The following is a 23,224-nucleotide window of genomic DNA, read 5'->3' as shown; positions in this document are numbered from 1 at the left end:
TAGCATAGAACTAAGAGGAAAATGGCGTTAGAAGGAATGGCTCTTGCTACCATGTTCAGGGTGCAAAGATGTGACTGAAGGCAGGCAGACCAACCGGGAATATGATGCAATAAAACGGCTGGAAGATCATGAGAAGCCAATGGTACAGCAATCCCGAGAAGCAGCAAATCTCCAAGGGAATGCAGAGAAACACTTTGGATCAGGAGAGAAGCAGGTGGTACGAGACTCTTGACTGGGGAGACTGAGGGTTGAGCACAGTGACAATATCAGAGATTTGGGCAGCTGAGGCTTGGTAAACTCAGATTTCACCATACTGAGTTCAATATTAAACTTATTTCTAAACTCAAATAATAACATCACATTTTTGTGTTGTTATTCTTGTTTTTGTTTTATTTAAGACATGGGGTCTCACTCTGTCACCCAGGCTGGAATACAGTGGCTCAATCCTAGCTTACTGCAGTCTTGACTTGCTGGACTCAAGTGATCCTCCTGCCTCATCCTTCTGAGGAGCTGGGACTACAGGGGCACACCACTGCACCTGGCTACGTTTCTTTATGAAGGCAAATTTTCTGAGAACAAAACATACTTCATTCACCTCCTTTGAGAGTGGAAGTAAGGAAAAAATTTTAAAACAGAACAAAAAAAAGCACACTTCACAACTTAGAAGAAATACCATAAATAGCAATTTTTAAAGTAACATAAGAATTATATGAAGAGCAAAATAAACCTAAATCTATTAATTGAGCAAATTACCTTTCAAGCCAACAATTCATTCAGCAAACATCAGAGTAGTTACTGAAAGCTTACAGTCATGAATCCTGAATTTCTAGGAAAGAATATCAGAAATCATTAGTCGCTCCTTCCCACTATACCCCAGATGCCAAAACCATCTCTGACAGGTTATCCAGACCCACAATATACCCCAGCGATGGACTGGCCACTGCAGGGCAGGCAGCCCACACCATTCAGAAAAAGACGTTTCCTCCCACAAGCTGGGTATTAATCAAATCCGCCAATGATGTAAAACAATGTCAATATTCTTTAAAAGAAGCATAGCGACAGGGAGAAAAACCACAGACCACCACACTACAGCAGAAAGATATTTATAAATATTCTAACAGCTTTTATTACAATGGTGCAAGGAAGTATTTCATCCAACACTCACCGACAACAAACCATCATCTTCTATAAAACAGTTCCAGAAAGTTCAAACAAAAAAAACTAAAACATACAAGATCTGTAGTAATTCTCATACAATACTGTTTAGTGTTCAAACTTCATGTCACTCCAATAAAGTATAATCATTTTCTAGCAAACATGTGGCAAAAAAGTTTGCTGTTTTATTTGTTTGCCTGTAAACATATCAGAACATGCCTCACAATTAAAAACTCTGGATCACAGCACTCCATGACATCAATATCTATTCGTGCTTAGTATCAGCCAGTTGTACCAAATACCATAAAATACAAAATGATAGGAAATATAAACATCGATTTGTATTTCAAGTTTAAACATTTTATTTACAAAAATAGGCTGGGAGGAAAAGGGTTTGCACCCTCACATTCTCTCCCTGGGCAGAATGATTTTGCGCCATTTTCTAATGTTGTTTTCTCTAACAATTTTCAGTCACATTTGGATTCCTTCAGAATTGTATTTGTCAGCTAGCAGCTCGGAAGAGGAGGAGGAGGCGGGAGAGCGAGGGAGAGGAGGGCGGGTGAGGGAGGAGGCTGGCAGACAGCGGTGGCACACGGATAATGGCTTTTACTGAAGGGCCCGCGCCGCGCCTCATGCACCGGCAATGCAAGCACGCTGCTGGGCAGCAACACCGACGTCGCTATTTACAGAACAGCGGCCTTCTCTGGGTTCTGAAGGACACTTGTTCCCCAACGTGACACCATTGAACGACGCTTTCAGGCAGACACTAGGACATGACTCCGAAGACGGGGTTGTGGCGGCAGATGCTGGGCCCGTACTCTTCATAGTCCTTCTTGGTGTGGCAGACCTGAAAGAACTCGGGCTACGAGAGGCAACAGGCGGACAGAAAGACACAGATTTCAGAAGAAAGTCAAGCTACCAAGCAGGCAAGACACTCTCCTCATCCCGGCCTCCACCCTCCCTCACGGGACCACTGCTGCAAGGTTTTACCTCTCTGATGTACGGAACTACTAAATGGGGGGCATTTCACTTTTTAGAAATTTCATCAGCCTCTATCTTCCCAGGACCAACCAAATGCTGGTCCCCCACTAACAATGTGTGATAATGTGTAAGCTGTTCACAGACCCCCCACCACCAACGTGTGAGCTGTTCACAGATTTGAGGGGAAAAGTAAGAATTATTTGGAAAAGTCACTGAAATTAATGATTAATGCAGGATTTGTTTAGATTATTTTTGGATTCCACTTACCATGTTATCTGTAACCCCTAATTAGCAAGGATAAGTGATAAATGTGTTGTGTGATTATTAAGACCATAGTTTATATTGGGCCGGGCGCAGAGGCTCAGGCCTGTAATCCCAGCACTTTTCGAGGCTAAGCGGGAGGGGGGGGTGGATCACCTGAGGTTAGGAGTTCAAGACCAGCCTGGCCAACATGGCGAAACCCCATCTCTACTAAAAACACAACCAAAAAAATTAGCCAGGCGTGGTGGTGAACGCCTGTAGTCCCAGCTACTCAGGACGCAGAGGCAGGAGAACTGCTTAAACCTGGGAGGCAGAGGTTGCAGTGAGTTGAGATCGCGCCACTAAACTCCAGCCTGGGTGACAGAGTAAAACTCCATCTCAAAAAAAAAAAAAAGATATAATTTATATTTTACAGAATTGTCTGTTTAGAGCCACACGATTAGGGCATACACTATTTCACCTTCAGAGACGATATTTACCCAAACTCAACAGAGAGCACAGGAATGGAAACACAGAGCCCGAGAGAGGGACTTACAGTCGAGGCCAGCATGGAGCCTCCGAACCACACGGCGTAGCGCTGCATGTGATGAGTGACCACCTGGACCTCCACAGGCTTTGGCTGGAAGAGAAAGTAGCTCTCACTTACTCCACGCGCACAGACACATCTGTGATCCAATCATCCCCCAGCTGATGAGACCACGGCTTCACCCGGGGCCGCCCTCCTCTTACTGGCATAAGCACAACCTCACACCCAGCACTCAGTGACTCTGCCCCTGCTGCCAAATCCCCCCTAAGACCCACCACAATCCCAGCCCCCAGGGCTCAAAGGAACACAGTGCGCCCGGCAAGCAGAACCTGCCTCTCACAAGGCTGAAAGCATTAAAGCACAAAAGCACAAAATTCAAGCAATTAACCGCACTGCTTTTTCTTGACCAAACATATCAGATGTTCTGGCACTGCAGAGATCATCCCAAATAAGATTAACCATCCCCAAAATACTAAAAGAAACTGTGCTTTTCTGGCTGGGCGCAGTGGCTCATGCCTGTAATCCCAGCACTTTGGGAGGCCAATGCAGGCAGATCACGAGGTCAGGTGATGGAGACCATCCTGGCTAACACAGTGAAACCCCGTCTCCACTAAAAATACCAAAAATTAGCCAGGTGTGGTGGCGGGCACACCTTTAGTCCCAGCTACTCAGGAGGCTGAGGCAGGAGAATGGTGTGAACCTGAGAGGCGGAGCTTGCGGTGGGCCGAGACCTCGACACTGCACTCCAGCCTGGGCGGCAGAGCGAGACTCTGTCTCCAAAAAAAAAAAAAAAAAGAAAAGGAAACTGTGCTTTTCCAACAGTGGACTTGTGCGCGCTCTTCCTTGCGCCCACTGCCGCTATCGAAGCCCGCTCTTGGTTAGAAGCCCACAGTGATCACCAGCTACTTAAGAATTACTATCTTGGAGAAACGCCTTGTAACTCCCTGCTAACGTTAGTTATTTTCATTTAACGAGAACGTTTCCGAAGGACATGAGAGATCCTCACCGCAAATCAGTCCCATCTCCTTGGGACACTGGTCATTACACCCCATGCCTGATCTCTACGACACAAAAGGAAACTGCCGGCAGGTATGGTCAGGGAGAGTGTGAAGCTGCCATTGCTGGGTCGTCAGGACCATCGGTCTGAACCACCAGCCTGGAAGGACCTCAGGCAGCAAACCTCCGCGGTCATGTCAAAATGCAGCTCAGAAAGCGGGGCACACTTGTTTTGATTTCACGCGGCCCAGACAAGCTCCTTCGGCTCTGTGTCAGGAGGGCCCGAGTCAGGCCTGGCGCAGAAGCCCCAGGCACCACGTGGAGGCCCCTGGCTCCTACCTTGATCCTCCCGCCGCTGAGCTCCTCGCTGAGCCTCAGCCTAGCATCCACCACTCTCTTCAAATCCCTCTGTAGTCGGCGTCCGAAATCCCTGAACATGGTGGAGCCTCCTGAGAGAACGACATTCTACAAGACACAAAGCAGAGGGAGCCTTGGGTGAAATCGCCCGCCCGTAGTTCCGGGAACCACCCACAACAGAACTCCCACAGGTCCAATCGCTTGTGGGCATGACACACCTGCCCTATGAAAGACGTGAACAGAAGCGAACTTAACGCTATTGGAAAAGTGTAGTTTTTTTTTTTATGGCAACAACCATGTGCCACAGATGGCTCCTTAATCCTTTCCTCAGTTACAGCAAAGCAAAAACAAGGCGATTCTCATGCCCCCCCCTGCCAACCCCTCACATGGACCAGGAAGCCAAAACAAATAACAGAAACTGTCCAGCTGACTTGAGCCAAAACAACACTGGCTCTCCCGCTGCTCCGCCTTAACCATCACCGGGGGAACGTCTTCTAATGGGTGCTTGGAGCTTCTCAGAAGGACGATCTTGGGAAGAAAGCATCCGAGTTACCAAAAGGAACATTCTCAGATGAGCCACCCAGCCAGCACTGCCCTCCAGTGCCAAGACTCACTCGGTGGCCACCCCAGAAGCTCGGTGGGGGGCAGAGGAAGGGGAAGCACTCGCCTGTCCCGCTCCGCCTGCCCAGAACCTGAACCAGCCCTCTGTCCAGCATCTCTGCATTGTCACCCTGCCTGCCTGTCAGTCATCCACACCGTCTGCTCCTGACCTGCAGCCACTGATATCCTCATGGCTCGATGGCCCAGGTCACCCAAGCAGCCGGTCCTCTTCTGGTGTATGTCAGAGGCCACACTGGCCTAACCTACATCACTCACCTCTCGCCTCTCACCACAGGGCACTGCGTCATCTCACGTCCTCACAAGATGAGGAAGGGTGATATTTTTAGACAGAGAGACCACATTTATGTAACTTTTCCTACAGTATATTGTTACAATAATTATTCTATTAGTTACTGCTGTTCAGAAGTCTCTTACTGAGCCTAATTTCTAAATTAAACTTAATCACAGGTATGTATGTACAAGAAAAAACACAGTATATATAGGATTTGGTACTATCTGCAGTTTCAGGCACCCACTGGGGTCTTCAATCATATCCCCCACTGGCAAGGGGGACCAGTGTATCTCCTGGTTGAACTTTCTTAGAGAAAACACCTTATGTGAAAACTACATAAGGAAATTAATCCTTCAAGGAGTCAAAAAGCCCTATTTCCTTTAATCGTCTAAATATGTTAGCTCTTCCCGAGTTCCTGAGCAACTGCAGAGCTCTCTTTCAGGCACTCCTCCCAGTCAGCTCTGGGTGCGTGAACAGTGAGTCCCTCACCAAGTTTACAGGTAAGCAGAAGTCACAAGGAATCAGTACAGAGAAAAAAAAAAATGCACTTTTCTGTCCCTAGCAACCCAGGTTCTAAGTTATATGATATGAGAGTAGTCCGTTCCTGCTTACTGCTGTTCTGGGGAAAGACAGCCAGCATTGAGTGCAAAGGGATCATTTTTCTCTCGTGCCAACTCCTAGAACTGCTGTGACAGCACCCACGTGGACTCAGAATTAGATAGTGAAGTCAGAGCAGGAAGAATGAAAGGGGGCAGAAGCCATGGGAAGCCACCAGTGATCTGGCCTTCCACCTGGAGAAGTGACCAGTGATCTGGCCTTCCACCTGAAGAAGTGACCAGTGATCTGGCCTTCCACCAGGAGAAGTGACCAGTGATCTGGCCTTCCACCTGGGAGTGCCACCAGTGACCTGGTCTTCCACCTGGAGAAGCCACGAGGGATATGGCCTTCTACCTGGAGAAGCCACCAGTGACCTCGTCTTCCACCTGGATTCTGCTCCAATTCCACCCTGAGTGTCTGTAGAGAGAAATTTCACCTCCGGTTACCTGCCAGCAGCAGATGTTTGATAAATCACCTAACATGCTGTAGCTGCTCCAGTCGCTAAGGTGAAAGGCTGTCAGGAGCTGAAGGAGCCATGTCCAGCCCTTTCAATGCAACAATGGTTTTGCTCATCTGTGGTGGCAAATACCAAAAACATGATGCACAGGACCTTTTTCTTCACTCGTCAGCTATTAGTGTTAGTGTATTCTATGTGTGGCCCAAGAGTTTCTTCTTCTTCTGATGTGGCCCAGGGACGCCAAAAGGTTGGACACCCCTGGGCTAAAGCTTCTACAGTGGCTTGGCCAGGGACAGAGCCTCACAAAACTGTGATCTCATAAAACTGTGCCACAGTATTTTGTTATCAGCTTCGAGAAGGTCAAGGCTAATATATTGTTAAGGGAGGATCTGGGCTTGGCCTTCAGGGCCAGGAACTGGGGTGGTCCTGAGGCCACCCTTCCAGGACTCTCTGCAGCGGTGAGAGATCCCCCGGAGCCCACACTGTGCCCCATTCCTTGGTGTCTACCCCACACTTCTACTCACAGGGAACAGCCCTGAACACGGCAGACACTCTAAGGGGTACCCATGCCTTACGGAGACGACCTGATCATGAACACACTGAATAAAATACCTGGCAATGGTTTTCTGCCCCGGGAACTCTGCAGTCTGTCCTCATCTGGGGGTTTCACTGCTACACACTTCTTTGCTTTCTTAAAACTCTGTGGGCGTGGCCAACCGAGGAAACCGCCGTCACATCCATTTCTCGAGAGGCAACCCCGATGCCCCTCGCCACAGGGAGACCACAAGGTCACTGGACACCTGCCTTCTTGACCCACTTTCAGTCTAGTTTTCAAGCCAACATCCTGTCCCAGGATCAGCATGATGAATAATCACTGTTGTCCTCTGTCACCCTGTGGAGAAATCTCTCGTGACCACCCTGAGAGCGCCTGGCTCCTGTCAGAGTCTAGGGACCATCAACCACAGCTGCAGCTATGGAAACACCAAACTCAGGGGAGCCCCTGGTTACCAACACTCAGGTAAGATGTCACCAAAAGGGGAGGACTGGCAGGAACAAGTCCCTGACAGACGGGGTGGCAGCTTGAAATCACATAAACAGGGTTATATTCTGATCCCTGGCTTCCTTCAGACGGGTCTCCTGGCCTGGTTGCTCTTTCAGACACACGGCATTCCTTGTTGCCATAATATCAAGAATCATAACTTAGAAGCATTCTTGATATTTTGATCATCTCATCTTAGAATAAGCCTCAGCTGATCCCTGGTCCTGCTCTCTCATGACTGGCCACGCTCGCCGATGATTTCCTGGAGAGACAGACCCTGGCTTATATCCAATTAAGAATTAAGTGAGGACTGGGGAAGAACAAGGATGGGTCAGTGCTTGGAATTAGACATTTCTAAGGGTGCTTTTGCTGAGGTTTTGTGATTTTTTTGTTCTTTTGCTATTGTTTTTCATTTACTGTTTTGTTTTTTGTTTTTGTTTTGTGGTTTTTGTTTTTTTTTTTTTGAGATGGAGTCTCACTCTGTCACCCAGGCTGGAATGCAATGACGAGATCTCGGCTCACTGCAAGCTCCGCCTCCCGGGTTCACACCATTCTCCTGCCTCAGCCTCCTGAGTAGCTGGGACTACAGGCGCCCGCCACCCACACCCGGCTAATTTTTTTGTATTTTTAGTAGAGACAGGGTTTCACCATGTTAGCCAGGATGTCATTTACTTTTTTAAAGCCCACTGCAGACAACTCCTTTAAAACTTCTCCAGGCTAAGATTCCTACAGCCTCGCTCTCTGTCAGGGAATGCTGCAGCCTTGGGAACAGTTCCTTGGGACACTGTCAGGCGATCCCAAACAGTGTCCCAAGGAAGCCCGGGCTGCCTGAGAGCTTTCTCTTGGCCCACCGCAGTGAGGAGAGGGGCCACGGGGCCAGGTTTCTTGACTGTCACCCTGGACTTGGTGAGCTTATCCTTCCCTCAGACAACTGTCGAAGACACGGGTCCGCTTCTCACTGTAACACCCAATGGCTGACACAGCACCGTGGGCACACCTGCTGCCTCAACTCCAAATTCTGGGCCATTGTTATTTTGAAGGATAATCTGAGGGATACACAGTCCGTTCACACCTCTGAGTCTTCTAAATTCTATCACTGGATCCAAAAGTCCCAGGGGAATGCTCCCTGTCTGCTTGGCGTTCTTTCATTATTCACTCACAAGACTGTTTCCCCTCTGAACTTCACCGCGAGCAGTGAAGACCCAGCAGGAAGAAATCCATGTCATTATCCACTGTAGGGATGGGTGGAGGACATATTCTTAGTGAGGGTCTAACGAAGAAATTTCTCTCAGATCTCAGTGTCAGAAAAAGCTGGGCCTCTTAGGAAAACTCACTGGCCTTAATCATATGTCCCCTGTGCCTGCCATTACAGACTGGGTTCCCATCTTTCCCCAGCTGCTGAGAAGCTGAGAGCCACGAGGGGCCTCTCCCGTAGCTGGGCACGACCACAGAATGGTGCACATGGGCTCTGTCCTCGTCCCACCCTGCTGCACTATTCTGCCGCCCTCACTTCTCCTCACCCAGACTCCTTCAGCTACTTCATCCTTGTATATTGGATATACTTTCCTGCCTGCTTCAAATTTTCCACACTAGAAGGCAAGCAGGCAGGAGGGGCAGGGGTGTGGGCTTGCATGATCTTCAGGCAAAATACAGTTAATCATTCCCTAAGTTTATGAAAGGATGCTGGGTCCTCATTCTGAATTCCTTTCTTCCTTCAGTAACTGAAGGACAAACCTCAACAGCCTAAACGTCCCTGTGATCAGCAGCAAACATCCCACTGCATTCAGCAGGCAGTTACTGCGTTAAAGACACTGAGCTACAAACACAAAGAAAACATCACAGTGAGCCCTGCGGAGCGGACCGCAGCCCGGGCGCCGGGGCTCACTGTGAGGCTTGAAGAAGATGCCTCAACCTCCCAAACCTAGAGATTCCTAAAAGTTCAGAAATGTAAACAGGGAACTTTAAAACACACACTTTTTCATTCTGAGGATCTGCATCTTCATAACAATCGTGAATGTTTTCAATGCTTCATTTCAGTTTTGTCTTCTAAAAAGCAATTCTATTTGTTTCTTACATTAAAAATAAATAAATAAAACAAAAATCATTTCATGGCTGAATCTTTATTTTCACTTAAGAAAACGCCCAGGAAGACAGCTGCAGGTGGAAGCTACGCTGAGCTCTCAGCGGGGCTAAGGCAGGCAGGGCCCTGGCCGATGGCAGATTGTCCCACAGGCATCCCTGTACTCCACTTTCCCCCAGGGCCGGGAGAGCTGCACACACCACCGCACGAGTAGGCCCCTAAAACAGAGCCAAGTCACTTCAGGAGTGGCATCCATTTCAAGAGATTCTGTGAGGGGAAGTCACAAACCAGCAATAGGCAAGGGCCAAAGAGCCCTCCTTCGCGCTGCTCCTCTGCAATTCCGAATCCCTGCCTCCTCACCATGAAACGTCACTTGAGCTCCAAGAGTCCAGCTCAGCATGGAATAGAGCTCCTTGTGGTCAGCACTCTGCATGGGCACGATTAGCGTGGCCACAGATAGTGAACTCTAAAACTAGGCAACAAATAAAACCTGAAGACAACACTGCACGAATACTGCAAGATTCGGGATGACCTGTGCCGTCAAGGTGCTTCTGGAGAAGTTAGGAAACTCGGAAAGGAACATCATGAGCTCAGAAAGTACTCAGCAAATGAGACGAATGTGGAACAGGAGAGACAGAAAAAGGGCAGAAAATGAAAACACTAACTGAGGGGTGCTCTGAGTCCAGGTTATAATGTATATCATATTACCCAGCATATACTGTATATAAATGTATATTAAAACTTCAAAGCAAAGACAAGTTGAAGAAAACAAAAGTCCCTAAACCGAGTCAATTAAGACACTCAAAGTTGCAAGTAGTGGATAAGACAGCAATGGGTCCCACTTGGCCATGGCAAGTGGACAAGACGGTCTCACCAACCAGGTCAACCACTGTATGAGAGCTCACTGGTTGTACTGATTTCCTCCAAATCCTCTCAGATTTCTGGCCTAGAAGTAGATAATCTGTATCCTAGCTTGTTCTGTTGACTTCGTTGTGGTAGAAAATAGACCAAATACAAAAGAGGACTTAACAAATACAATTAGATTCACATTAAATCCTTGCAGTGATACCTGAAATGAACAGTAATCACCCTTTAAAGACATACACGGGCTCTTGTGCAGAGGGCTCCGTAGTAACTTTTACCGCTGTAATCAAACTAGGCGACCAAAAAGATAGTGAGAGAGAAAATGTATCCTCAGAAAACTTCAAACAGGCCAGTTTACCCGGCAAAACTGAGAGCTGGATTTCAGACATTAAGAGAGAATTTGTAACACAAGACATCATCATAAAACTTTTTTTTTTGAAATGGTAAATGATCATTACCTCTAGAATGGCCATTTAGTTTTCAGAGAAATTTCTATTTCAAATAAACGTAAGCCTAACAACCTAGATTTTTTAAATCACTATTAATGGCTATTTTAATACGTTTAAATTCTACTTCCATGTAAAAGGCGAATATTAAGCCAACAAATTAATGTAATAGATTTTTTTTTAAACATTTTATTAAAAAAAATTTTTTTAGGTCTGGAGTGATGGCTCATGCCTGTAATCCCAGCACTTTGGCAGGCCAAGGTGGCCAGATCACCTGAGGTCAGGAGTTGGAGACCAGGCTGGCCAACATGGTGAAACCCCATCTCTACTAAAAATACAAAAATTAGCTGGGCGTGGTGGTGTGCACCTATAATCCCAGCTACTTGGGAGGCTGAGGCAGGAGAATCGCTTGAACCCGGGAGGTGGAGGTTGCAGTGAGCCAAGATTGCACCATTACACTCCAACCTGGATAACAGGAGTGAAACTCCGTCTCAAAAAAATAAAAATAAATAAAATAATTTTTTAATTTAGAAAGAATTTCAAGCTTAGCAAAAGTGATACATTCTTTATTCAGATTCACCTACTGTTAACATTTATGGTAGAGTGTTTTTATTTATCATTTGCATGCATTTATTCTGTCCCCTCCCACACGCACACACATCTGGGGCCGGGGAGCATCTGAGCGTAACTTACATACCTCATGGCCCTTTACTACTAAATACTTTAGTGTGTATTTACTAAAACTGAGAACATTCTTTCATGTTACCACAGTACAACTGCCAACTTCATAAACTTAACATTAATACAAAACTTTAATCTACTGTTCCTATTCCCATCTTGCCACTGGATTTATTAATATTCTTCATGGCATTTTTTTTTCTCTCCAGTCCAGAGTCCAGTGCAGGGTCAGACTGTGCAATTACTTGTCATGTCTCTGTAATAGGTTTTTTAATTAAAAATTATTCACTAGGGTATGAAAATAAATGTTCATTATAATACTTGAGAAGCATTACATGATCTTGAGTTGCCTTCAAAGATATTATATAAATTCATTTCTTTCATTTATTCATATAACCATACAAACAGTGCTATGCATGTGTGGGCAAATGATTTTACACTAAGTCACCCAGATACTTCAATAGGGAAAGAATAGTCTTTTTCAACAAATGATGTGGGAATAATTTATATCCATGGGTGAGAGGATGAACATTTATTTACTTTCTCATTTCATATACACAAATTAACTCAAAATTTATCACTGGTTTAAATGTAAGGGCTAAGAGTACAAAATTTCTTTTAAAAACCATTTTTTTAAAACTTCGTAATTTTGTGGCGGCAAAAATTTCTTAGCACATAAAAAAGCATGAACCATAAAAGAAAAAAGTTGATAAATGGGGTTCCATACATTTGTTCTTCAAAAACCACCACTAAGAAAATGAAAAGACAAGCCACAGACTAGAAAAAAAATCTGCAACACATAAATCTGACAAAGGATTTGTATCCAGGATATCTGAAGAACTCTCATTATTGAGTTGTCACTCAATAAACAAATCAGTTAAAAATGGGCAAAAGTTTCAAACGGACATTTCACAAAAGAAAATATACAATGACCGCTAAGTACAGGAAAAGACAATCAACAACATTTGTCATCAGGATCATACAGCTTAAATCCACCACACACCAAGTTTGGGTAAAGACGAACAACTGCAACTCTTGTGCGTTGCTGGTGGGAGGGTAGATGCTGTAAGTACTTTGGAAAAAGTCGGGCAGTTTTCACAAAGTGAAAACGATGTACACTTACCATACAACAAAGCGACTGCACTCCCAGGTATTTCCCAAGGAGAATGAAACATATCCAGCAGACGCTGAGTATATTTCCAATGTTCATAGCAGGGTTTTTTGTAATAGCCAAGACTGGAAACAACTCAAATGTCCGCCAGCAGGGTACGGCTGACTTGCAGCACAGCCGCTCGCTGAGGCGCTCCCAGCAGTACGAAGGGACAAATGACACGCACACCTCAAAAGCACCAGCTGAGTGAAGGAAGCTGGAAACAGAGAATACGTGGAACACTCCATTTCCAGCAGCCCCCCATTATCTGTGGCTCACGCTGCAAGGTGTCAGTTACCCGTGGTCAACCACAGTCTGAAAAGATTAAACGGAAAATTCCAGAAAAAAACACTTTGTTAAGTTTTAAGCTGCACACCATGCTGAGAAGCATGATGAAATCTCGAGCTGTCCCACTGTGTCCCGCTTAGGGCACGAGTCTTCCCTTTGTCCAGCATGTCCATGCCACCCGCCCTGAGTCACTCAGTAGCCACCTTGGTGATCAGACCGACTACCGCACCATCACAGTGCTTGGGTTCAGGTGACCCTCACTTTATTTAATAAGAGCCCCACAGCACAAGAGTGGTGATGCTGACACACTGTTGTAACTGATCCGTATTATTAGTTATTGCTGCTAATCTCTTACTGTACCTAATCTGTAAACTTTATGAAAAGTATGTATGCACAGGAAAAAAAGATCGTATACAGAGGGTGTGGCACCACCCACAGTTTCAGCCATCCACTGGGGGTCTTGGGACACATGCCCCACGGATAAGAAGGGACTCCTGTATACGAAACTCTGGAAAGTCAAATCCCGCAGATGGACGCCTTCCTGGAGCAGAGGCTGAGGAACTCCCGCCAGCCATGGTTCCCGCTGTACCTTAACTGTGGTGATTATCACCTAAGTATGTAAACTTTCTTTTCAAACCATACACTTAAAATGGGTTCATGTGACTCTATATAAATTACATCTCAAAGTCGAACTTTTAAAAACAGAGCAACATAAGAGAAAGTGACGGCAACGGGTCACTCTGAGTTGAGACGGCAGGAATGGCCTTGCTGAAAAGGTGGCATCAGGGACTTAAATGAGAAGAAAGACGCCCTAAAGAGGGGGCACATTTAGCCAATGTGTACAGTCTCTAACTCTTCATTTCTCAATGTTCTGTAACTGTGTGAGGACGTAAGATTGAGCCAAGTCGCCCAATTTTATTTTAACATTTTTAACATTTAATCCCCCATAGTTGCTATGGACAACAGGAAAACAATACGCACTATACTTCGAGACATTTCCTAAAAGCAAACTCCAGCTCCCACCCTAGTTCCACGTCGTGCTTTGTGTTGAGAAATTCTCATGTAAACTCAACAAACCCTTTAGTATTGAAGAATGAACAACCCTTGATCTGTTACCAAAGTAACTGTCCACCCTGTTCCTTCCGCCCTCTGAATACACTCCTGTCGTCCCCACCCTCCAACCCAACTCCTCCCCACTGGCAAATATCCCCTTTCACACAGACACACTTTAGAGAGAACTCCGGGAGAAAGCGAGAGCTTCTGTGCCCCAGGCCAAATAACAGGTTTAAATCTCATGTTTTGCTCCTGCCTGAGCTTTGGAACACAACAACTCCCAGCAGACATCCCCACGTCCACTGTCTACACGGATGTGGCACGCACAGTGGGTTCCGGATCCGTAAGAACGCACAGTTGGTGAGGTCTCCTGCACACGCTTCCTGCACAGGCAGGCTGCCGTCCTACAAGTCTTCCACTAGCTCTGCCCAGATACCATTTCTAAATTAATGCTGCAAAGTACTCTCGTTTTCGTCACGTTGAGCTTCGGCCTAGAATTACTGAACTGAACTTTAGCTCTATGCACAGAACGACAGCCTCCGGGTTAGAAGGTCCCTGTGTGGGGCATCCTGAGGGAGTCAGGCCAGAGCAGACCTGCCCTAGACGGCACCTCCCAAGGACAAGGTCAAGGGACTGGCTTGTACTTCAGCAGCCCCTGAACCCCTCGCCCTAAGCTGTCCCACACCACCCATGGGGCTGACTCCCGGATGCAACTCTTTCCCCACGCCCCGCTGCCGACGGCAGAAGTTTCAGGGGACAAGGGGGACCTGCCAGAGCGACAGTGGAGGGTGGAATACAGTCTAAAAGGAACATACAAGTGCTAAGTGATAGGCTCTATCGAACTGTCAGCCTGACAGGAACACCAGATGAGAGCAGGGCCCGACAGAAGACAAGCGTTTAAGAAGACGAAGCAGTACTGACCCCAAACCCGGTTTTCCTGACAGGGCGTTTGGAGCCCTTCACAACCTGACCCAGCCTGCTCCCTGGAGCCAGGTGGGGATGCCCAAAGGCCTCACACTTCCCTCCACTGTCTGGTGCTGGGGCCTGAAGCAAGCAGCAAACCCCCTCACCCGTGAGCTCTCACGCCCTCATCTGCGACGACATCACCAGGCCGCTGGCAGGTCTGGGGGGAAATTAGAGGGTAATGACGTCAGCACCGGCCCAGGGAAGGCAGGACGGCGACAAGCACAGTGGGTTCTCTTGTTTGGCCCTCTCCGCCCTGGGCCATGCAGAGGCTTGAGCAGGGTCAGGTCTACACCCTGTCTGTCCACTCCTCCCTGAAGCCACCACTACACACAGCGCTCGGTAAGCAGGGACCCTCCACAGCCATCGTGGAATGAACGAGGAGCATTTCATTCGCTCTCCCCTCTGGAATAAAGGGGGGTCAGTAAAGGAAAAAAGACTCCAGCAAGTAACTCAAGAACCTGAAACAATAACTGACAATTTCTGATTAAGTCCTTGGATTCTGGTAACCTCCTAACATTTCTCCCTAGTGCACAGGTTCTCAATCAGGGACAATTGTGCCTCCAGGGGACATTAAGCAACATGTGGAGACGATTTTGATTGTCGGGACTGGGTGGGGGTGGGAAGGTGCTACTGGCACTTTGTGGGGAGAGGCCAGAGATGATGCTAAACATCCTACGATGAAAATGTCAATAGCACCAAGGCTAAGAAACCCTGCCCTAGTTAGCGCTGAGCAGTAAAACCAAAGATGCCTGCGCACCAGCAAAGAGGGCCACTGGGGAAGTGGTGTGCCACTCTGCAGCTAATCCAAGACATGTAGGAGTCCCAAAAGGCAGCAGTTGCCCGGGGCAAAAAAGCAAAGGAAACCAGGCAAAATCCCTGGGAACTTTACAAATAGAAAAGTCAGTTGGCTAGAGGCCGCAGCAGGTGAGGAATCTGCTGCCCTGGCCTGGATGTGGAGCGCCATTTCAGAGTATCACTTGAAGTCATTTCATGGAACACAATGACAGTGCCTACTCACTGCCTGACACAGCTGAAGGCAATTCCACACACCAACTCCTTTCACCTTGCCAAAAATGGGATAAAGCAGGTACTAGTCCCATCCCCATTCTGCCGAGAAGGACGCTGAGGCACAGTGAGATCGAGTAACCTGCCAAAGTCACACAGCTGAACAAGCGGTAGGCAGGGCAGCACACACACCTGGCAGTCTAGAAGTTCACGGCCACGTGGCATCCACACCTGCAGACCTCGTGCTCACCACCATGCAGGATCCACGCACTCACCACACGGGGGCACCACCCCCCGCAGCCCATGCACTCAGCACAGCACTCTAACCACCAGTCCACACAGCCTCCCCTCCCATGTCACAGAATTCGGACCCCACCTTGTATAGACCAATTTGTAAAGTAGCTCTCCCTGTGCTGAGCTGAAATCTGCCACCCACCTGGCCCTGGTTTCTCTCCTTCCTCGGCACTGCTCACCGTCCAGCCAGCTGCCCATCACGTGTCCCAAGACAGCCTCATGCTCCCTGCAGGGTCGCCAGTCAAACAATGCTGCTTCCCTCAACCATTTCTCACAGGCCATCTTTTCAGGACCTCTTGCTGTTCTGGGGACCCTCCTCTGGATAAACTTCAAAATCCAACAACAAGCCTCTTATAACGTGGACTCCCCTCCGCAGCAGAACACAACACCATCAACAAGCATGTCTCCCCAGGACAAACAGAAAGCAACTCTGAAGCAGTGAGGTGGAACCCTGGCCTTGAGGGCCAGTCAAGGTCAAAAGACTTGCCATCTCCTAATAGAGCAAAAAGTGCTCTGTGGCTGTAAACACCTCCACGTCCGATGCAGTGGGAAATGGAGGAAGCGTTACTACTTTTTTAATTATTATTATGCTTCCATTCTGGGGTACATGTGCTGAACATGCAGGTGTGTTATGCAGGTATACATACACGTGCCACGGTGGTTTGCTGCACCCATCAACCCGTCATCTACATTAGATATTTCTCCTAATGCTCTCCCCTCTCCTAAGAGACCCACCAACAGGCCCTGGTGTGTGATGTTCCCCTCCCTGTGTCCATGTGTTCTCATTGTACAACTCCCACTTATGAGTGAGAACATGCAGTGTTTGGTTTTCTGTTCTTGTGTTAGTTTGCTGAGAATGATGGTTTCCAGCTTCATCCATGTCCCTGCAAAGGACATGAACTCATCCTTTTTTATGGCTTCATAGTATTCCATGGTGTATATGTGCCACATTTTCTTTATCCAGTCTATCATTGATAGCCATTTGGGTTGGTTCCAAGTCTTTGCTATTGTGAACAGTGCTGCAATAAACATACGTGTGCATGTGTCTTTACAGCAGAATGATTTATAGTCCTTTGGGTATATATCCAGTAACGGGATTGCTGGGTCAAATGGTATTTCTGGTTCTAGATCCTTAGTCCGTTTGAACCCATTCTTACCATCAACGACCACGTTGCACATGACAAACAGAAAATCAAAAATTAAGTGTTATAGTAACTGAAACCAAGGAAAACCTTTCTTAACACTCAACTACAAAAGCAATACCTCCCCCCTCGCCCAGATTAAATGGAAAAACTTTAATGGAAGGGTTATTTCCATTCTAAACAGAAAAGTTGCTTTATCAAGGAAAAGGAAGACGCCCTAGACCCAACTTCGCAGCCTTCACAGCCCCTCACACTGTCAGCATCCCTTTCCCGGTGCTTGAAAACACAAGAAATAAATCAGAGAGCAAACCACAACAAAGTCGGTCTGAAGCCTCTCAGCCATGCCCACGACAAACCATTTCTCAGTGTGACAGGTACTGTTATTACCAACACACAATCCAATTTTCTCTGAGAAAATGACATGGTTGAGAGTCTCCCTCTCATGCCTAAAATGTATTCAGCAGGAGTCTTGATGGGAGATTAAACACAAGATGTCCCCAGAGCAGCTGAGGGGCGGGATCAGGAGAGAACAGACTGTCCCCACTCATTTTCTTAGTACCCCTTCTCTAACTTTAGCTAGCTTGTTTGCATCAAAGTAAAATTGGTTTTCTAACTAGTCTTTTATAAGGATTAAAACAGTGTCTGAGCTTATTATTTTTAAACTCAAGTGACTATCCAGCATTACTCTGATGGCTTAAATGTGGCTTACAGGTGTCATTTGCTTTAGTTTCTTATTACCTAAGCTTGTTTCACCTTCACAGTGAGGAAAAAGCAGAAAAAAAGAGAAATATGTGAAATTACCAATAAATGTATTCTTTCCATCTCATCTCAAAGTAAAGCAACAGTGCTTATTCTAATAATTCTGTACCTCAAAAATATAAACATTTAGCCTAATAGGGTTTTTTTTTTTTTTTTGAGACAAGGTCTCACTCTGCCACCCAGGCAGAACTGCAGTGGTGCGATCCTAACTCTCTGTAGCCTCCACCTCCCAGGCTCAAGGGATACTCCTGCCTCAGTCTCCCACGTAGGTGGGACTACAGGTGCGTGCTACCACATCCAGCTAATTTTTTAATTTTTTCTTTTGTAGAGATGGGGTCTTGCTATCTTACCCAGGCTGGTTTCCAGCTCTTGGTCGTAAGCAATCCTCCTGCCTCATCCCCCTAAAGTGCTGGGATTACACACATGAGCCACGAAGGCCGGCCTGCATTCTTAATCAATTTCCACAAGGAAGAGTAAGCAAACATTTTTTCTAAGAAAGAAAGGAAAGATGTCACAAATAATAACATTTTAGTATTTTAAAATCAAACCCCTTTATTTATAGAAAAGAAGCAGATTACCCCACACAACAGTCTAGAAAGAAAGCTCTCTCAGCAGCAACACCTGGCCCATCCTGCACCTGAGGACACAGGGGCTGGGGAATGAGTGCAGTCATGATGCTAGGAAGCAGCTTGGCCCAAGTGGAGACCCACGCGGCTTGGCCCTGGAGCCTATCTATACTCTTAACCACGACAATCTAAAAATAATACTGCTCAAAACGCTTCCCACAAAAGCCAAAGTCCGATATGACTGATTCTAAAAAAACATTTAATTCAGAAAACAAAGTGATCCCTTATCACTTTTGACACAATGTGAGAAATCGGCAAATCTCCTGGGTTACGTTCTGGCAATCAGCAGTCTTCTGGACACTTTCCTGACACCAGCCCACAGTCATTCCCTCCCACAGCCCACTCAGAACTGTGACTGGAAATCCAAACACATTCAAAAACCGGTTAAACCGGGTCAGCATTTTAGCCAGAAAATATCTGCTCCACTCAAGCCAGCAGATTCTCAAATCACAATCATTTGATTCAAAAAGCACCATTAGTTACAGACTCCTGTGTATGCCAGATTATGCCAGTAAAGCATACATATCCTGGTAATGCAATAAATCTTGACCTAAGCTAGAAAAGTATCAAAATTACCTAAATACAAAAAAGAGAGTTGGTACTGAAACGGACACAGCATGGAGCATCAGGCCTCATTACAAATCAGGTTTTTAAAGAATTTCAATCGCTTAAGAAAGTGCTTACAGCATAGTGGTGTTAATACACAGCATATGGAACATAAATATAACAGGATACAGGATATATCTACCTACCTATATACAGTTCATGAAAATAAAAGGGAAAGATGAAGTAATAACATAAACAGCAATGACCAGGCGTGGTGGCTCACGTCTGTCATCCCAGCACTTTGGGAGGCCGAGGCGGGCGGATCACCTGAGGTCAGGGGTTCGAGACCAGCCTGGTCAACATGGTGAAACCCCGTTTCTACTAAAAATACAAAAATTAGCCAGGCGTGGTGGCAGGTGCCTGTAATCCCAGCTACTCGGGAGGCTGAGGCTGGAGAATCACTTGAACCCAGGAGGCAGAGGTTGCAGTGACTGGAGATTGCACCACTGCAGTCCAACCTGGGTGACAAGAGCGAAACTCTGTCTCAAAATAAATAAATAAATAAACAAACAAACAAACAAACAGCGACTATAAAGGAGTAACTTCTGCTTTGTAATAGTGTTTTTTACATCTCAAATTTTCTATATTGAACATGAATTTTAGATTGGAAATCATGCACTCCGCTCATGTGTAGAGTCTAAGTTCTTTTCAGTGAACCTCTGACCACCCTCCTCCCTCCAACCCTGTCTCACAGCACACCTTTCACTTCCCACCTGGTGTCAGCCGTCGTCTATTTATTCAGTTCCCCATGTCAACTGGATTTCTCAATAGCCTGCAACCTTACCCTGCCGGATAAATGTATATTTCATGATGCCAAATAAAAGTCTCCATTTTAAACCACCTCTGCAGATGGAAAGGCCGTGTCTTTAAGCTGGTAAAAGAATCCCACAGCACATACCATTATAAACACCACACAGGACCCAACAATCTCCTGAAATTTATGTCAGAAAGACTGGAAATAAAATCCATATTAACAGCAAGTTCTTAATATCAAATGTGGTATTAAAAATAACAAAAATTTTCATTCCTGGAATACTAAGAAGCTCTCTTCTTAACTCCGTTTGGCAGACACACAGTGCCACCTATCAGCCATCCTCTGTAACTGCGGGTGCAAGGCAAAGAACCGCCCACAGACACGCCTTCCCCTCTCCCTGCTATTTCCGTGCCCACGACCACGACAGGCTAAGAGGACAGCTCTATTAGAAGCCCCTGCTATTTCTATATTGTGTTCTTGAAAAGTTTTACTTCCTTAGGAACTGGAGCTTTTCAGTGTCGAACTGAACCCAGAGATTGCAATCCCAGCAAAGTGTGAACAAACCTATGTCTAAAATATGGGCTGTTATGATACCCAACAGTGTCCGAGGAGAAATCCAAGCAAATCTCCAGGTCCGGCTCCAAACAGCTGCCTGATGGGAAGGGACATAACAACGAATGGCAAATGTCTTACAAGGATTACCCACACATCTTCTTTCCTCTAACCACCCCCTCTTCGGCCTGCAACTGCTGTGATTTGGCCTCTGCCGGGTTTCTCTCGCGAGGCTGCTCACCCCTGTGTGGTGAACCCAAGGGCTACCTCTTGAGCCTCATCCTGTGTGACCTCTCAGTGTCACTTAATAGGGCACCCTAGCTTCTAGAGATTTCTTTCTCTTCTCTGGCGACTCCTTCTTGACTTCTGTGACAGTTAGTTAATTTTATGTGTCAACTTGGCCAGAGCACAGTGTCCAGTGATTTAACCAGACACTAACCAAGGTGTTGCTGTGAGGGTATTTTGTGGATGCGGTCAGCATTAAGGAAAGATTACCCTCTATAATGTGGTTGGACTTCATCCAATCAACTGAAGGTCTCAAGAACAAAAACTAAGATTTCCCCGAGAAGGAATTCTGCCTGAGTATCCAGCCTGCCAGCCTTCTACAAATTTTGAACTTGCCAGCCTGAAAGGAAGCCAATTTCTTAAATTTTATAGATAATAGAGAGATAGTGGCCAGGTGTGGTGGCTCACATCTGTAATTCCAGCACTTTGGAAGGCTTGAGCCCAGGAGTTTGAGACCAGCCTGGTCAACACAGCAAGACCCACCTCTTAAAAGAAAAAGAGATTGTGAAATACCCGCTATTGGTTCTGTTTCTGAAGAGCCCTGACTGACAGTCTCTCTGGTCTCCTTTCTCTTGCCCATCCTTAAAAGTCTGACCTTTCTGCTGGTTCAGGCTAAGGCCGTCTTGTCCTCACCTGCTACTCTCCCCCGGTGACATCCATTTGCAGACCTTTTATTTCTGTTAGCACACCTTTGGTCCCCAAATCTCTATGTCTGGCCCAGACCTGCAAAGCCTTCAACCTACAAATGCAACTCAACATCTCCACCACACTAGACTTAGTCTTTCGCTGCCTCAAAAAGGTGCCCCGCTCCTGTATCTCCTGTCAGTAAATGACCCCCCGCCCTCCTAGATAAGCAGCAAGAACCCTGAACCTTTTCCTCGCACTCGTCAAGCTCTCACCTATGCTCTGGAGCCTCTCTCCTCTCCCCGCTTCCTCCAGGAGCCACCTACGGCCACTTCCCAATACAGGCGCTGTCCTGCCTCCACGTGGTTCTACAGTGGCCTTCCGCCTGGTCTTCCTGAATCCAAACTCCATCTCCAATCTACATCCCCTGGTGCAGCCCAAGTGCCTTTCTAGAACTTAAACTGGGTCACATCACACCCCTGGAGAAAATCATCAACGCCCTCAGGATAAAATCTAACTCCATGCGAGGCCCCTCTAGGTGGATGTGCCTGTCTTTCCTCGGAGGCCCAGTTGGTAACGGTGGCCCCTGTGCCTTCCCCATAAGCCCTGTGTAACCGGGCCCCAAGCACATCCCAGGCTTCACACTCCCCATTCCCATGTTCAAACATGAGGTCCAGGGAAGCCAAATTCCCTCCAGACCCACAGGATCGTGCTACTCTCCTTCACCCTAGCGCTGCACACAGATCCCGCTGCTGGAAAACCCTTCCCCTCCCATGCTGCATTCCCTGCACTGACCAGGTCACACCAGCCTTCACTCCGATCTGAGTTGATCTGAGTTGTCCCATAGGGTAGCCGTTAGCCACATACAGCAATTTCAACTCACAATAGTTAAAGTTTAAAACGCTGTTCCTCAGCTGCACCAGTCACATGCCAGGGGCTCAGTGGCCACCCTGGGCAGCACGGAGAAGACACTGCCATCACCACCGAGCACCACTGGAGAACAGAGACCCGGATCCTCACACTCCTGTCCACTCGGACACCCACCCCAGCTCCTGTGGCTCTCCTAGCACAGCCCTGCCACGCCCCGCTGCTCAGTGCCGCGGGGGGACCTGGCGCTCTGCAGGTGCTCACTGACATGACTCGATGCTGCCGCAGTGGCGGAGCTCCACCATCCATGTCTCCACCAGCCTCCCACGGCCACAGGTGTCTCAATGTTCTTGTGAGCTGGGCAAGTCAATGTCCAATTTCCAGTTGTTAACATAAGCCTTCCCTTCCCAGTAAGACAAAACCATGCCATTTTGGGATGTATCAACAGGAAGCATCAAACAGATGTTACGAGGGTTATTAGTGTGGAACTGGGGCTAAAAGAGCGGAACTCTGGAACGTTCTCTGCCCACTACCCTGACAAAACCAGAGCAGCTACCTTTTTATCTGTTCACATATTACACTTCAGCCAGGACTTCATCTGAATAAAAGACCTATTTGAAAAAAGATGAAAAAAACCAATGGTATGTATTTTTTTCTGATTTTCTCTCTTCAAATATTAAAGGTATTTAAACATACCTTTAAACATTAAAAACTAAAAATAGAGCCGGCGCAGTGGTTCATGCCTATAATCCCAGTGCCCTGGGGCTGAGGCAGGATGATCACTTGAGGCCAGGAGTTTAAAACCAGCCTGGGCAACACAGCAAGACCTCAATTCCACAAAAAAAAAAAAAAAAAAATTTTAATTAGCTGCACGTGGTCGCCCACGTCTGTAGTTCCAGCTACTTGAGGGGCTGAGGTGGGAGG

General features: G+C 46.8%; 1 protein-coding gene across 9 annotated transcripts in view; it reads right to left on the bottom strand.

The window, feature by feature from the left end:
• Positions 1-1,098: 1,098 nt before the first annotated feature.
• The window catches only part of ACTR3B (ARP3 actin related protein 3 homolog B), a 98,183-nt gene continuing 76,057 nt past the window's right edge, over positions 1,099-23,224 (bottom strand). For 5 of the 9 annotated variants that reach the window (XM_025380462.1, XM_025380459.1, XM_025380460.1 and 2 more), the window contains 3 exons: positions 4,259-4,384; positions 2,933-3,016; positions 1,099-2,017 (listed from right to left, as the gene is read on the bottom strand). In XM_025380462.1, the coding sequence (XP_025236247.1) occupies positions 1,922-2,017; positions 2,933-3,016; positions 4,259-4,384 (306 nt within the window). In that variant the 3' untranslated portion in view covers positions 1,099-1,921. The remainder of the gene's footprint in view (positions 2,018-2,932; positions 3,017-4,258; positions 4,385-23,224) is intronic. The other 4 variants (XM_025380455.1, XM_025380456.1, XM_025380463.1 and 1 more) reach the window with 4 other exon arrangements.

This window comes from Theropithecus gelada, chromosome 3 (genome assembly GCF_003255815.1).
Source record: "Theropithecus gelada isolate Dixy chromosome 3, Tgel_1.0, whole genome shotgun sequence".
NCBI classification, from domain to species: Eukaryota; Metazoa; Chordata; class Mammalia; order Primates; family Cercopithecidae; genus Theropithecus; species Theropithecus gelada.
Note: the sequence above shows the minus strand (reverse complement) of the source record. Positions and strands in the feature narration are given on the sequence as shown.